The sequence below is a fragment of the Oncorhynchus gorbuscha genome, linkage group LG04, assembly GCF_021184085.1.
Source record: "Oncorhynchus gorbuscha isolate QuinsamMale2020 ecotype Even-year linkage group LG04, OgorEven_v1.0, whole genome shotgun sequence".
Lineage (NCBI taxonomy): Eukaryota > Metazoa > Chordata > Actinopteri > Salmoniformes > Salmonidae > Oncorhynchus > Oncorhynchus gorbuscha.
The window spans coordinates 52,547,415-52,560,796 of record NC_060176.1 but is presented as its reverse complement, the minus strand read 5'-3'; the positions used below and the strand labels follow the sequence as shown (position 1 = coordinate 52,560,796).

Sequence of the window (13,382 nt, the reverse complement as noted above, 5' to 3'; positions counted from 1 at the left end):
GATTGGGCCTGTTATTTACTGTTCTACAGTATGATTGGGCCTGTTATTTACTGTTCTACAGTATGGCTGGGCCTGTTATTTACTGTTCTACAGTATGGCTGGGCCTGTTATTTACTGTTCTACAGTATGGCTGGGCCTGTTATTTACTGTTCTACAGTATGGCTGGGCCTGTTATTTACTGTTCTACAGTATGACTGGGCCTGTTATTTACTGTTCTACAGTATGATTGGGCCTGTTATTTACTGTTCTACAGTATGGCTGGGCCTGTTATTTACTGTTCTACAGTATGGCTGGGCCTGTTATTTACTGTTCTACAGTATGACTGGGCCTGTTATTTACTGTTCTACAGTATGGCTGGGCCTGTTATTTACTGTTCTACAGTATGGCTGGGCCTGTTATTTACTGTTCTACAGTATGGCTGGGCCTGTTATTTACTGTTCTACAGTATGGCTGGGCCTGTTATTTACTGTTCTACAGTATGGCTGGGCCTGTTTACTGTTCTACAGTATGGCTGGGCCTGTTTACTGTTCTACGGTATGGCTGGGCCTGTTATTTACTGTTCTACGGTATGGCTGGGCCTGTTATTTACTGTTCTACATTATGGCTGGGCCTGTTATTTACTGTTCTACAGTATGATTGGGCCTGTTATTTACTGTTCTACAGTATGATTGGGCCTGTTATTTACTGTTCTACAGTATGATTGGGCCTGTTATTTACTGTTCTACAGTATGGCTGGGCCTGTTATTTACTGTTCTACAGTATGGCTGGGCCTGTTATTTACTGTTCTACGGTATAGCTGGGCCTGTTATTTACTGTTCTACGGTATGGCTGGGCCTGTTATTTACTGTTCTACGGTATGGCTGGGCCTGTTATTTACTGTTCTACGGTATGGCTGGGCCTGTTATTTACTGTTCTACATTATGGCTGGGCCTGTTATTTACTGTTCTACAGTATGGCTGGGCCTGTTATTCACTGTTCTAAAGTATGATTGGGCCTGTTATTTACTGTTCTACAGTATGATTGGGCCTGTTATTTACTGTTCTACAGTATGATTGGGCCTGTTATTTACTGTTCTACAGTATGGCTGGGCCTGTTATTTACTGTTCTACAGTATGGCTGGGCCTGTTATTTACTGTTCTACAGTATGATTGGGCCTGTTATTTACTGTTCTACAGTATGGCTGGGCCTGTTATTTACTGTTCTACAGTATGGCTGGGCCTGTTATTTAATGTTCTACAGTATGGCTGGGCCTGTTATTTAATGTTCTACAGTATGGCTGGGCCTGTTATTTACTGTTCTACAGTATGGTTGGGCCTGTTATTTACTATAGTGTGTGCACTGTGGCAGCCCATAAGGAGAGCTTGGGGCTAAAGGGTGTTGAGACAGCCAGTGTAGGAGAGCCAGGCAGTCCCTGATGTGGTGGTAACTGCTCAGGGCAGGCCACTGTTGGGTCAGGGCCTCTTGCTTTGTGTTAGGTTCCTAGTGAGGCCAAGGGAGGGGTCCGTTTATACTATAGGGGTCAAACTGAAAGCTTTGTCCAGCCAAAACACACATGAAAATGTGTTGATACTAATCTAGTATATTGTGTTTGTCCTTGGTTCAGATGGGAGTGCCATCTTTAAGGGGTGCTTCCACAGGCCTGACAACGTCACCCTGGCCCTGCCCATCAGCGCTGTCATCCGGAACATGTCAGTGGAGAAGTGTGTGGACATGTGTACGGAAAAGGTGAGGGAAATGTACATATTGTGATGTGTGAGATTGTGATGTCTGTTTGCTTGGTACTGTTTGAGTGAGAGCAGGTGTATTTGTGTTATGTGAGGGTGCGTACATGTCATGTGTATGAGTGCCTACAAGTGCTTCCACTGTAAAAAAGTTGTTTCAACTATTTATTATTAAGTAACTGCTGATGTAAGACGTCAATGTGATGTCAATGTGTGTCGAATATGTAAGTTGAAAACATTATGTTAAAAGCACTGTGTGTGTGTGTGTGTGTGTGTGTGTGTGTGTGTGTGTGTGTGTGTGTGTGTGTGTGTGTGTGTGTGTGTGTGTGTGTGTGTGTGTGTGTGTGTGTGTGTGTGTGTGTGTGTGTGTGTGTGTGTGTGTGTGTGTGTGTGTGTGTGTGTGCAACCAGTTCCACAGCCTTATAGTTGAATGAACATGTGAGAAAAGTTGAGCAAACACATCATTTTACATTTACTGAGTTTTTGCCTAAGTTTTCTCAAGGTTGAGCTAAACATTTTAAGTTCAGGTAGCACATGGACCGAAAAGGCTGTAGAGCTATTTACTTAATAATAATTTGTTGAAACAACTAGATTATTTTTACAGTGTGTGAGTGTGTGTATCATATACATCATCTTTATCTCTCTGATGTCCCTGGGCTCCCTCCTTCCTGTCCTCCAGGAGCTGTCCTTAGCGGTGCTAGCTGGAGACAGGTGTCTCTGTGGGTTCCCCACCCCCCACTTCTCCCTCCATGAGATGGAGGATGAGGACCTGTGCCTGCACCGCTGCCATGGCGAGGAGTTTGAGAGCTGTGGGAATGACGAGTACTTTGTGGTGTACCAGACACAGGTCCAAGGTACACAAGCCACTATCTACCACTGACCTCATCCTTCTAAGCCCTCTCTAGTTGTAGTGACTGGATATAACTACATCAATTACCATTACCAATGTTATTCATAATAAAGGATGGATTCCCATATATTTGTTTTGATGCTCTTTAAGTAGAAGAGAATAGCAGAGTGTTGGAAGTGGTACAGGAAGCCATTTGTGTACAGTGTTTCTGAGCATAGGTGAGAGTGTTCTTGTGAAACAGCTAGCCCACTGCTTTCACACCATCACCAGTTGATTTGATTTATTACGATTCCCATTCGCCGACACCAATGGCGACAGCTAGTCTTACTGGGGTCCGACAAATAACGAAAAATACGTTGCAGATAAAATACATTACAATTTACATTTAAAAACATTAACATGTAGTGTGTGTGTGCATCTATAAGCACATACACACAACAAGTAGGTCATATAGGGAGAGGCGTTGTACCGGGTGTTGCTTTATTTGTTTTTTGAAACCAGGTTTGATGTTCACTTGCGCTATATAACAGGGAAGGGAGTTCCATGCACTCATGGCTCTGTATAATACTGTACATTTCCTTTCAATTGTTCTGGACCTGGGGACTGTGAAAAGACTCCTGTTGGCATGTCTGGTGGGGTAAGTGTGTGTGTCAGTGCTGTGTGTAAATGAACTATGCAAACAATCTGGAATTTCCTCAACTCTTAGCCAAGAGTGACTAGAATGCAAAGTATTAATATTAGCGCTTTTACAATGAATTACAATGAAGAGCAAGACGTGCCTCTCTCTTCTGGGCCAGCTGCAGCTTAACTAGGTCTTTCTTTGCAGCACTTGACCACATGACTGGACAATAATCAAGATCAGATAAAACTAGAGACTGCAGGACTTGCTTTGGGAGTGTGGTGTCAAAAAAGCAGAGCAATTCTTTATTATGGACAGATATCTCCTTATCTTTACAATCATTGAATCTATATGTTTTTACCATGACTGTTTACAATCTAAGGTAACACTAAGTTATTTAATCTCCTCAACTTGTTCAACAGTCACACCATTCATCACCAGATTCAGCTGAGGTTTTGAACTTAAGGAATGATTTGTACCAAATACAATGCTCTTAGTTTTAGAGATTTTCAGGGCTAGTTTATTACTATCCACCCATTCCAAAACTGACTGCAACTCTTTGTTAAGGGTTTCAGTGACTCATTAGCTGTGGTTGCTGATGCACATATGGTTAAATCATAAGCATACATGGAAACACATGGCAGGTCCTTGGTAAAAATAAAAAAAGAGTAGAGGGCCTAGAGAGCTGCCCTGCGATACACTACACTTTACCATCACCATGGATGCTGCTGCTGTTTTGTCTCACCTCAGTGGATGGATGCCCAGAGAGGCTGTGAGCAATGCTGCCCTAATGCTGCAACAGCACTTCTTACATTCAGAGCTGGAAATAGAGGCTCTAATAAACAATGTACAACAACATACTGTTCTGGACCAGTCATATTATATAAGGATACATTTTTAAAAAACTGTCAAATACATTTTAAAACGTAAACATTCTGTAGTATACACACATTGGCTATATAAATTGTACAATTATTTGTTTCTTAATCACTGGCCATGTTTCATGTGACATTTATTTTAATTTCCAGTATGGCGAAAGCCTGTGCATCAACAGCTGTCCCAGAACACAAACTGACGTATTGTACCATCTCTTGCTTCCTTAAACAGTCTTCAGAGTTGCAACATCGTAACCACCACAGGGCTGCTCTCACACCAACCAAGTCATGCAGTCACACAGTGGTGGAAAAAGTACTCAAATGTAATACTTGAGTAAAAGTAAAGATACCTTAATAGAAAATGACTCAAGTAAAAGTGAGTCATCCAGTAAATTACTATTTGAGTCAAATCTAAAAGTATTTGGTTTTAAACATACTTAAGTATTACAAGTAAATGTAATTGCTAAAATATACTTAAGTATCAACAGTAAAAGTACAAATATAATTAATGTAACATTCCTTATATTAAGCAAACCAGACAGCACACAAGTGTGAATTTGAAAAAACAATCCTGTCCTGCTAAGCATTGAAAATGTAACTGAGTATTTTGGGCTGTTAGGAAAAATGTATGGAGTAAAAAATACATTATTTTCTTTAGTAATGTAGTGAAGTAAAAGTAAAAGTAGTCCAAAAATATGAATAGTAAAGTCCAACAAACTGCTTAACTAGTACTTTAATATATTTTTACTTAAGCACTTTACACCACCGCAGTGATGTTACTCACAGGCCTTTGCCTTGTAGTACATCACATTACACTGTTGCTAAGCAGGAACTTGTATCAAGGGTGACTTAGCTTACACATATATGAAGCAATCTCTAGTTCAAGAGTGTCATTGTATTTGTATTTGTTAGGGATCCCCATTAGCCAAAGCAGGTCCAAATACATTAAGGCATTTACATCACATATAAAACAAAATATAAAACATTACATCATATAACATTATTACACCACTACATACAGTGCATTCGGAAAGTATTCAGACCCCTTGACCTTTTCTACATATTGTTACGTTCCAACCCTTATTCTGAAGGCAATAAAATATTTTTTCCCCCTCTTAAATCTATATACAATACCCCATAATGACAAAGCAAAAACAGGTTTTTAGATTTTTTTTGCATATATATATTTTTTATAAACAGGTGAATCCTGTTTCCATTGATCATCCTTGAGATTTTTCTACAACTTGATTGGAGTCCACCTGTGGTAAATTAAATGTATTGGACATGACATGGAAGGGCACAGACACCTGTCTATATAAGGTCCTTCAGTTGACAGTGCATGTTAGAGCAAAAACCAAGCCTAGAGGTCGAAGAAATTGTATGAAGAGCTCTGAGACAGGATTGTGTCGAGGCACAGCTCTGGGGAAGCGTACCAAAATATGTCTGCAGCATTGAAGGTCCCCAAGAACACATTGGCCTCCATCAATCTTAAATGGAAGAAGTTTGGAACCACCAAGACTCTACCTAGAGCTGGCCGGCTGGCCAAACTGAGCAATCAGGGCAGAAGGGCCTTGGTCAGGGAGGTGAGCAAGGACCCGATGGTCACTCTGACAGAGCTCTAGAGTTCCTCTGTGGGGATGGGAGAACCTTCCAGAAGGACAACCATCTCTGCAGCACTCCACCAATCAGGCCTTTATAGTAGAGTGGCCAGACAGAAACCACTCCTCAGTCAAAGGCACATGACAGCACGCTTGGGGTTTGCCAAACAGGACCTAAAGGACTTTCAGACCATGAGAAACAAGATTCTCTGTTCTGATGAAACCAAGATTGAACTATTTGGCCTGAATGCCAAGCATCACGTCTGGAGGAAACTTTGCACCATCCCTACAGTGAAGCATGGTGGTGGCAGCATCATGCTGTGGGGATGTTTTTCAGTGGCAGGGACTGGGAGACTAGTCAGGCTCGAGTGAAAGATGAGCAAAGTACAGAGAGAGATCCTTGATGAAAACCTGCTCGAGACCACTCAGGACCTCATACTCAGGTGAAGGTTCACCTTCCAACAAGACAACGACCCTAAGAGCACAGCCAAGACAACGCAGTAGTGGCTTCGGGACAAGTCTCTGAATGCCCTTGAGTGGCCCAGCCAGAGCCTGGATCGGACATCTCGAGAGACCTGAAAATAGCTAGGCAGCGACGCTCCCCATCCAACCTGACAGAGCTTGAGAGGATCTGCAGAGAAGAATGGGAGAAACTCCCCAAATACAGGTGTGCCAAGCTTGTAACGTCATAAGCAAGAAGACTTGAGGCTGTAATCGCTGTCAAAGGTGCTTCAACAGAGTACTGAGTAAAGGGTCTGAATACTTATGTAAATGTCATATTTCAGTTTTTATTTGTAATACATTTGCAAAAATAAAATAAAAAACAGTTTTTGCTTTGTCATTATGGGGAATTGGGTGTAGATGGGTCTGAATAACGAATGCACTGTATCTACAATAAAAAATATTTACTACCACCATACAACAATAGTACAATGTACAGTATGTGTGTAGAGTGTGTGTGCTAGCACTTGTGTGTATGCATGTGTCTGTACCTTTGTGTGTCTCTTCACAGTCCCTGCTCCCCGCTGTTCCATGAGGTGTACTTTTACTAGTTTTTAAAATCTGATTCTACTGCTTGTTCCAGTTACCTTATGTGGAATAGAGTTCCATGTAGTCATGGCTCTATGTAGTACTGTGTGCCTCCCATAGTCTGTTCTGGACTTGGGGATTGTGAAGAGACCTCTGGTGGTATGCCTTGTGGAGAATGCATGGGTGTCAATACTTCTTAACAAAGCAAGTAGTGATGAAGTCAATCTCTCCTCTACTTTGAGCCATGAGAGATTGACATGTATATTATTAATGACCACATGGCTGAACAGTAGTCCAGGTGTGACAAAACTAGGGCCTGTAGGACCTGCCTTGTTGATACTGTTGTTAAGAAGGCAGAACAGGGCTTTATTATAGACAGACTTCTCCCCATCTTAGCTACTGTTGCATCAATATGTTTTGACCATGTCAGTTTAAAATCCAGGGTTACTCCAAGCAGTTTAGTCACCTCAAATTGCTAAATTTTCACATTATTCATTACAAGATTTAGTTGAGGTTTAGCATTTAGTGAATGATTTGTCCCAAATGCAATGCTTTTCATTTTTGAAATATTTAGGACTAACTTATTCCTTGCCATCCATTCTGAAACTAACTGCAGTCATTTCAGTCGCTGTAGTAGCTGATGTGTATAGTGTTGAGTCATCCCCATGCATAGACACACTGGCTTTACTCAAACCAGTGGCATGTCGTTAGGAAAGATTGAATAAAGTTAGTGGCTTAAACAGCTGCCCTGGGGAATTCCTGATTCTACCTGGATTATGTTGGTGAGGCTTCCATTTAAAAACACTGTCTTCTGTTAGACAGGTAACTCTTTATCCACAATATAGCATGGGGTGTAAAGCCATAACAGATACGTTTTTCCAGCAGCAGACTCTGATCGATAATGTCAAAAGCCACACTGGTTGAAAAAAACAGCCCCCACAATCTTTTTATCATCAATTTCTCCCAGCCAATCATTTGTGTAAGTGCTGTTGAATGTCCTTCCCTATAAGCATGCTGAAAGTCTGTTGTCAATTTGTTTACTGTAAAGTAGCATTGTATCTGGTCAAACACAACTTTTTCCAAAAGTTTAAGGGTTGGTAACAGGCTGATTGGTTGGCTATTTGAGCCAGTAAAGGAGGCTTTACTATTCTTGGGTAGTGGAATTACTTTAGCTTTCCTCCAGGCCAGAGGGCACACACTTTCTAGTAGGCTTAAATGGAAGATTTGGCAATATTGTCTACTATTATTATCCAGATTGTCAAACCCTGGTGGCTTGTCATTGTTGATAGACAACAATACTTTTTTCACATCTTCCACACTCCACACCACGGAATTCAAAAATACAATGTTTGTCTTTCATAATTTTGTCAGATATTCTTGGATGTGCAGTGTCAGCGTTTGTTGCTGGCATGTCATGCCTAAGTTTGCAAATCTTGCCAATGAAAAAATCATTCAAGTAGTTGGCAATATCAGTGGGTTTTGTGATGAATGAGCCATTTGATTCAATGAATGATGGAGCCGGTTTTTGCCTTTTTGGCAAAAATGTAATTTAAGGTGCTCCAAAGCTTTTTACCATCATTCTTTATATCATTTTCTTTTCATAGTACAGTTTATTTGTATTTTTATTTAGCTGAGTCACATGATTTCTCAATTTGCAGTACGTTTGCCAATCGGTTGTGCTGCCAGACTTATTTGCCCTATCTTTTACCTCATCCGTCTCAACCATAAAACATTTAAATTCCTCATTAATCCAAGAGGATTTAACTGTTTTTCAGTCATTTTCTTAATGGGTGCATGCTTATTAGTAACTGGAATAATTAATTTCATAAATGTGTCAAGTGCAGCGTCTGGTTGCTCCTTAGTACAAACCACAGACCAGAAAATATTAATTATATCATCAACATAAGAATCATTTAAACACTTTTTGTATGACCTCTTATACACTATATTTGGCCCAGCCTTTGGAACTTTGGTTTTCCTAGATATGGCTACTATATTGTTATCAATACATCCTATGGATTTGTATACTGCTTTAAAGCACATTTCTGCAGCATTGGTAAAGATGTGATCAATACATGTTGAGGATTTCATTCCTGGGCTGTTTGTAACTACCCTGGTCGGTTGGCTGTAACCTGAACCAGGTTGCAGGCACTGGTTACAGTTTTAATTTTTTTCTTGATGAAAGCCAGTCAACATCTCTGTTGAAATCACATACATTATCAAGCATTTCACACATATTATCCAGATACTGACTATTAGCACTTGGTAGCCTAGAGCAGCTTCCCACAAGAATGTTCTTTAGGTGAGGCAGATGAACCTGTAGCAATATTACTTTAAACCTCATAGTCCGCCCCATCCCGCATGCGGTCGCATTACTACAGCCTCAAGCTCATTACCATAACGCAACGTTAGCGATTTCTAAAAATCGCAAATGAAATTAAATAAATATGCCTGCTCTCAAGCTTATCCTTTTCTTAACAATCCTGTCGTCTCAGATTTTCAAAATATGCTTTAGAACCAGAGAAAATCAATAATTTGTGTAAGAGTGGTGATAGCTAGCTTAGCATTTAGCGTTAGCATTTAGCACGCAACATATTCACAAAAACCAGCAAAGGGATCAAATAAAATAATTTACCTTTGAAGAACTTCAGATGTTTCAATGAGGAGACTCTCAGTTACATAGCAGATGTCCAGTTTTTCCTGAAAGATTCTTGTGTAGGACACATCGTTCCGTTTTGTTACTATGCATTTGGCTACCGAAACTAACCGAAAATTCAGTCACCTACACGTCAAACTTTTTTCCGAATTAACTCTATAATATCGACTGAAACATGGAAAACGTTGTTTGAATCAATCCTCAAGGTGTTTTGTCATATATCTCTTCATTGAAATGGCAGTCCTAGAAGCCTTCTTTGTTCTCTGATTCGGATGGAAAAATACTGGTAGCTGACTTTTGACTTTTCATGTGTTAACATTGCCAAAGCAAGTGAGGTAGACAACATACAAAGTGAATATATAAAGTGAAAAACAACAAAAAATAACAGTAAACATTACACATACAGAAGTTTAAAAAACAGTAAAGACATTACAAATGTCATATTTTATATATATATACAATGTACAAATAGTTAAATGACACAAGATAAAATGAATAAGCATAAATATGGGTTGTATTTACAATGGTGTTTGTTCTTCACTGGTTGCCCTTTTCTCGTGGCAACAGGTCACAAATCTTTCTGCTGTGATGGCACACTGTGGAATTTCACCCAAAAGATATGGGAGTTTTTCAAAATTGGATTTGTTTTCGAATTCTTTGTGGATCTGTGTAATCTGGGGGAAATATGTCTCTCTAATATGGTCATACATTGGGCAGGAGGTTAGGAAGTGCAGCTCAGTTTCCACCTCATTTTGTGGGCAGTGAGCACATAGCCTGTCTTCTCTTGAGAGCCATGTCTGCCTACGGCGGCCTTTCTCAATAGCAAGACTATGCTCACTGAGTCTGTACATAGTCAAAGCTTTCCTTAATTTTGGGTCAGTCACAGTGGTCAGGTATTCTGCCACTGTGTACTCTCTGTGTAGGGCCAAATAGCATTCTAGTTTGCTCTGTTTTTTTGTTAATTCTTTCCAATGTGTTAAGTAATTATCTTTTTGTTTTCTCATGATTTGGTTGGGTCTGATTGTGCTGTTGTAGTCTCTTATGGTCAATCTTCCAATGATATGCCTACAAATACGTCACAATGCTGCAGACACCTTGGGGAAACGCTAGAAAGTGTCCGTTCATTCCTGTCGCATTCACAGCCATATAAGGCGATCATGGAAAACGTACCCTCAGAAATCCTGTTCATTTCCTGGTCGCTCAAACATCTTGGTTTTGCCTGTAGCTTTTGTTCTAAGGCACTCACAGTGAAAATCTTTGCAGTTCTGGAAACGTCAGAGTGTCTTCTTTCCAAAACTATCAATTCCAAGCATAGTCGAGCATCTTTTCGTGACAAAATATTGCGCTTAAAACGGGCACGTCTTTTTATCCAAAAATGAAATACTGCCCCTAGAGTCTTAAGAGGTTTTAACAGTATTTAACACGAGATCCTCTCTAAGCTATGCAGGAACTGTTTTGAATATAGACCGCAACACCACCCCCATTGGCATTTCTGTCATTACGGTAGATGTTATAACCATGTATTGCTACCACTGAATCATCAATGGTATTATCCAAGTGAGTTTCAGAGATAGTCAGAATGTGAATGTCATCTGTTACAAGTAAAGTTATTGATTTGTGTTTACAGTGCAGGACATTTGAAGCAGTGACTGGATTTCAAAGGCATCATACATGACCTTTGCCATATTTTTTCCTCTATAGTAGAAACACATGTCTGCTCTAGGTCTAGGATGTATGAACCTGAAGAGCTGTCTATGTTCACCAGTCCTTCAGGGGCTTACAGAAGCCATTTGAGATTCCTACTTTCAAGCTAAAGTACAGAGACCCTTTGACATTCTCCCTCACTGTCCAGCAATTTCAATTCTGTGGCAGGTTAATAAGACTATTTTTTAGTAAGGAACACAAATAAGGCTGTGTATTTAATTTTGTCATTCATTATTGTGTATCACGTGTGTGACCTGTGTTCTATCCTGTGTTCCCTCAGATAACCGCTGCATGGACCGGCGCTTCCTGCCCACGCGTTCCAAGCAGCTGATTGCTCTGGCCAGCTTCCCCGGGGCTGGCAACACCTGGGCCCGCCACCTCATAGAGCTGGCCACCGGCTTCTACACAGGCAGCTACTATTTTGATGGCTCCCTCTACAACAAAGGTACTGTAGGGCTCACTTAGACGTAAAATATGACATGGGTACTGGCCAGTCATACATTGGGAAGTCATGCAGTCACTTACACAGTAAAAAATACACTTTAAGCATTTCCATATATATATATACACTACCGGTCCAAAATTTTAGAACTCCTACTCATTCAAGGGTTTTTCTTTATTTTTACTATTTTCTACATTGTAGAATAATAGTGAAGATATCAAAACTATAAAATAACACATCCTCTGCAAACAGAGGTAACTTTAGGTCTTCCTTTCCTATGGCGGTCCTCCTGAGAGCCAGTTTCATCATAGTGCTTGATGGTTTTTGCAACTGAACATGAAGAAACTTTCAAAGTTCTTGAAATTTTCTGCATTGACTGACCTTGATGTCCTAAAGTAACGATGGACTGTCGTTTCACATTGCTTATTTGAGCTGTTCTTGCCAAAATATGGACTTGGACTTTTACCAAATAGGGCTATCTTCTGTATACCACCCCTACCTTGTCACAACACAACTAATTGTCTCAAACGCATTAAGAAGGAAATACATTATTTTAACTTTTAACAAGGCACAGCTGTTAATTGAAATTAATTCCAGGTGACTACCTAATGAAGCTGGTTGAGAGAATGCCAAGAGTGTGCAAAGCTGTCATTAAGGCAAAGGGAGGCTACTTTGAAGAATCTCAAATATAAAATATATTTAGATTTTTTTTAAACACTTTTTTTGTTACTACATGATTCCATGTGTTATTTCATAGTTTTGTTGTCTTCACTATTATTCTACAATGTAGAAAATAGTCCAAATAAAGAAAAACCCTTGAATGAGTCGGTGTGTCCAAACGTTTGACTGGTACTGTATATATATACTTTTTTCTAAGGCTTCAAAGGTGAGCGAGACCATTGGCGGAGTGGTAGGACCATCTGCATTAAAACACATGAGAGTGGCAAGAAGGAGATTGAAGCCTTTGACGCCAGCATCGTCATGATCCGCAACCCTTACAAAGCCCTCATGGCTGAGTTCAACCGCAAGTACGGCGGCCATATTGGATTTGCCTCTCAGGCCCACTGGAGAGGGAAAGGTGAGACTTTAGCCAATGATGACAACATGTTGTCACTGTGTCCACAATTCAGTGTCTCGTCCTCAGCGAATGCCAATGCTTATTTTTTGTACTTTTTTCGACCTACTGTATTTGTGCATTGTGTCCTTCCGCTGTCTTGCAATGAAAATGATTAATCTAATCAACTGTCAGTTACACTTTATATTACAGTGCTCTTTAATACACTGTACTTATACTTTACTTATGGTTAGGGTTGGGGTTGAGCCGAGGTGTTGACATGAAGCTAGAGTTTGGGTTAGAGCTAAGATAAATAGGGTTACTGCTGTAAGTACAGTGTAAGTACAATCATTAGTAATTACAATACTTGTAACAGTAATTACATTAGTATAATTACACAGTAATAAGGGTATGTGATGTAAATTATTGATGAGTCATGACTAAGTGAAATCAACAGATATGAACAGGCTTGGTATACTGTGGATATGCCTTTTCCCCATCATGCTACTGAATGCCCATTTTCAGTGGCTCTCTCTTTATTAAAACCCCCTAGAGTTTACTGATGCACCAGTGCTTTAATCTAAGTAACATCTGCGGTGGAAAGTGGCAAAAGCTACTGCGCTGTTTGTCAGACCAGGAGGCATCCCGAAAATCATTCTTCTCACAAAAACGTCTTTAGCATCCAAACGGTTTGGCCTATAAACTAATAAGTCCATTCTATAGAAAGGGAGACACATGTGTCACATGACCAATACAAATGAATGGATGTAGTTTTGTGCCAACCAAAATAAGGGGTTAAATGTGTATAAAAACAAAACAAATATATTTCCTTTC

General features: G+C 40.1%; 1 protein-coding gene across 1 annotated transcript in view; it reads left to right on the top strand.

Annotated features, from left to right (window-relative positions):
- Positions 1-13,382, top strand: part of LOC124034259 (WSC domain-containing protein 2-like) — a 117,716-nt gene that overhangs the window by 99,650 nt on the left and 4,684 nt on the right. Inside the window, exons 5-8 of the mRNA XM_046347191.1 lie at positions 1,604-1,725; positions 2,401-2,575; positions 11,333-11,497; positions 12,372-12,572. Of these exons, the coding sequence (XP_046203147.1) occupies positions 1,604-1,725; positions 2,401-2,575; positions 11,333-11,497; positions 12,372-12,572 (663 nt within the window). The remainder of the gene's footprint in view (positions 1-1,603; positions 1,726-2,400; positions 2,576-11,332; positions 11,498-12,371; positions 12,573-13,382) is intronic.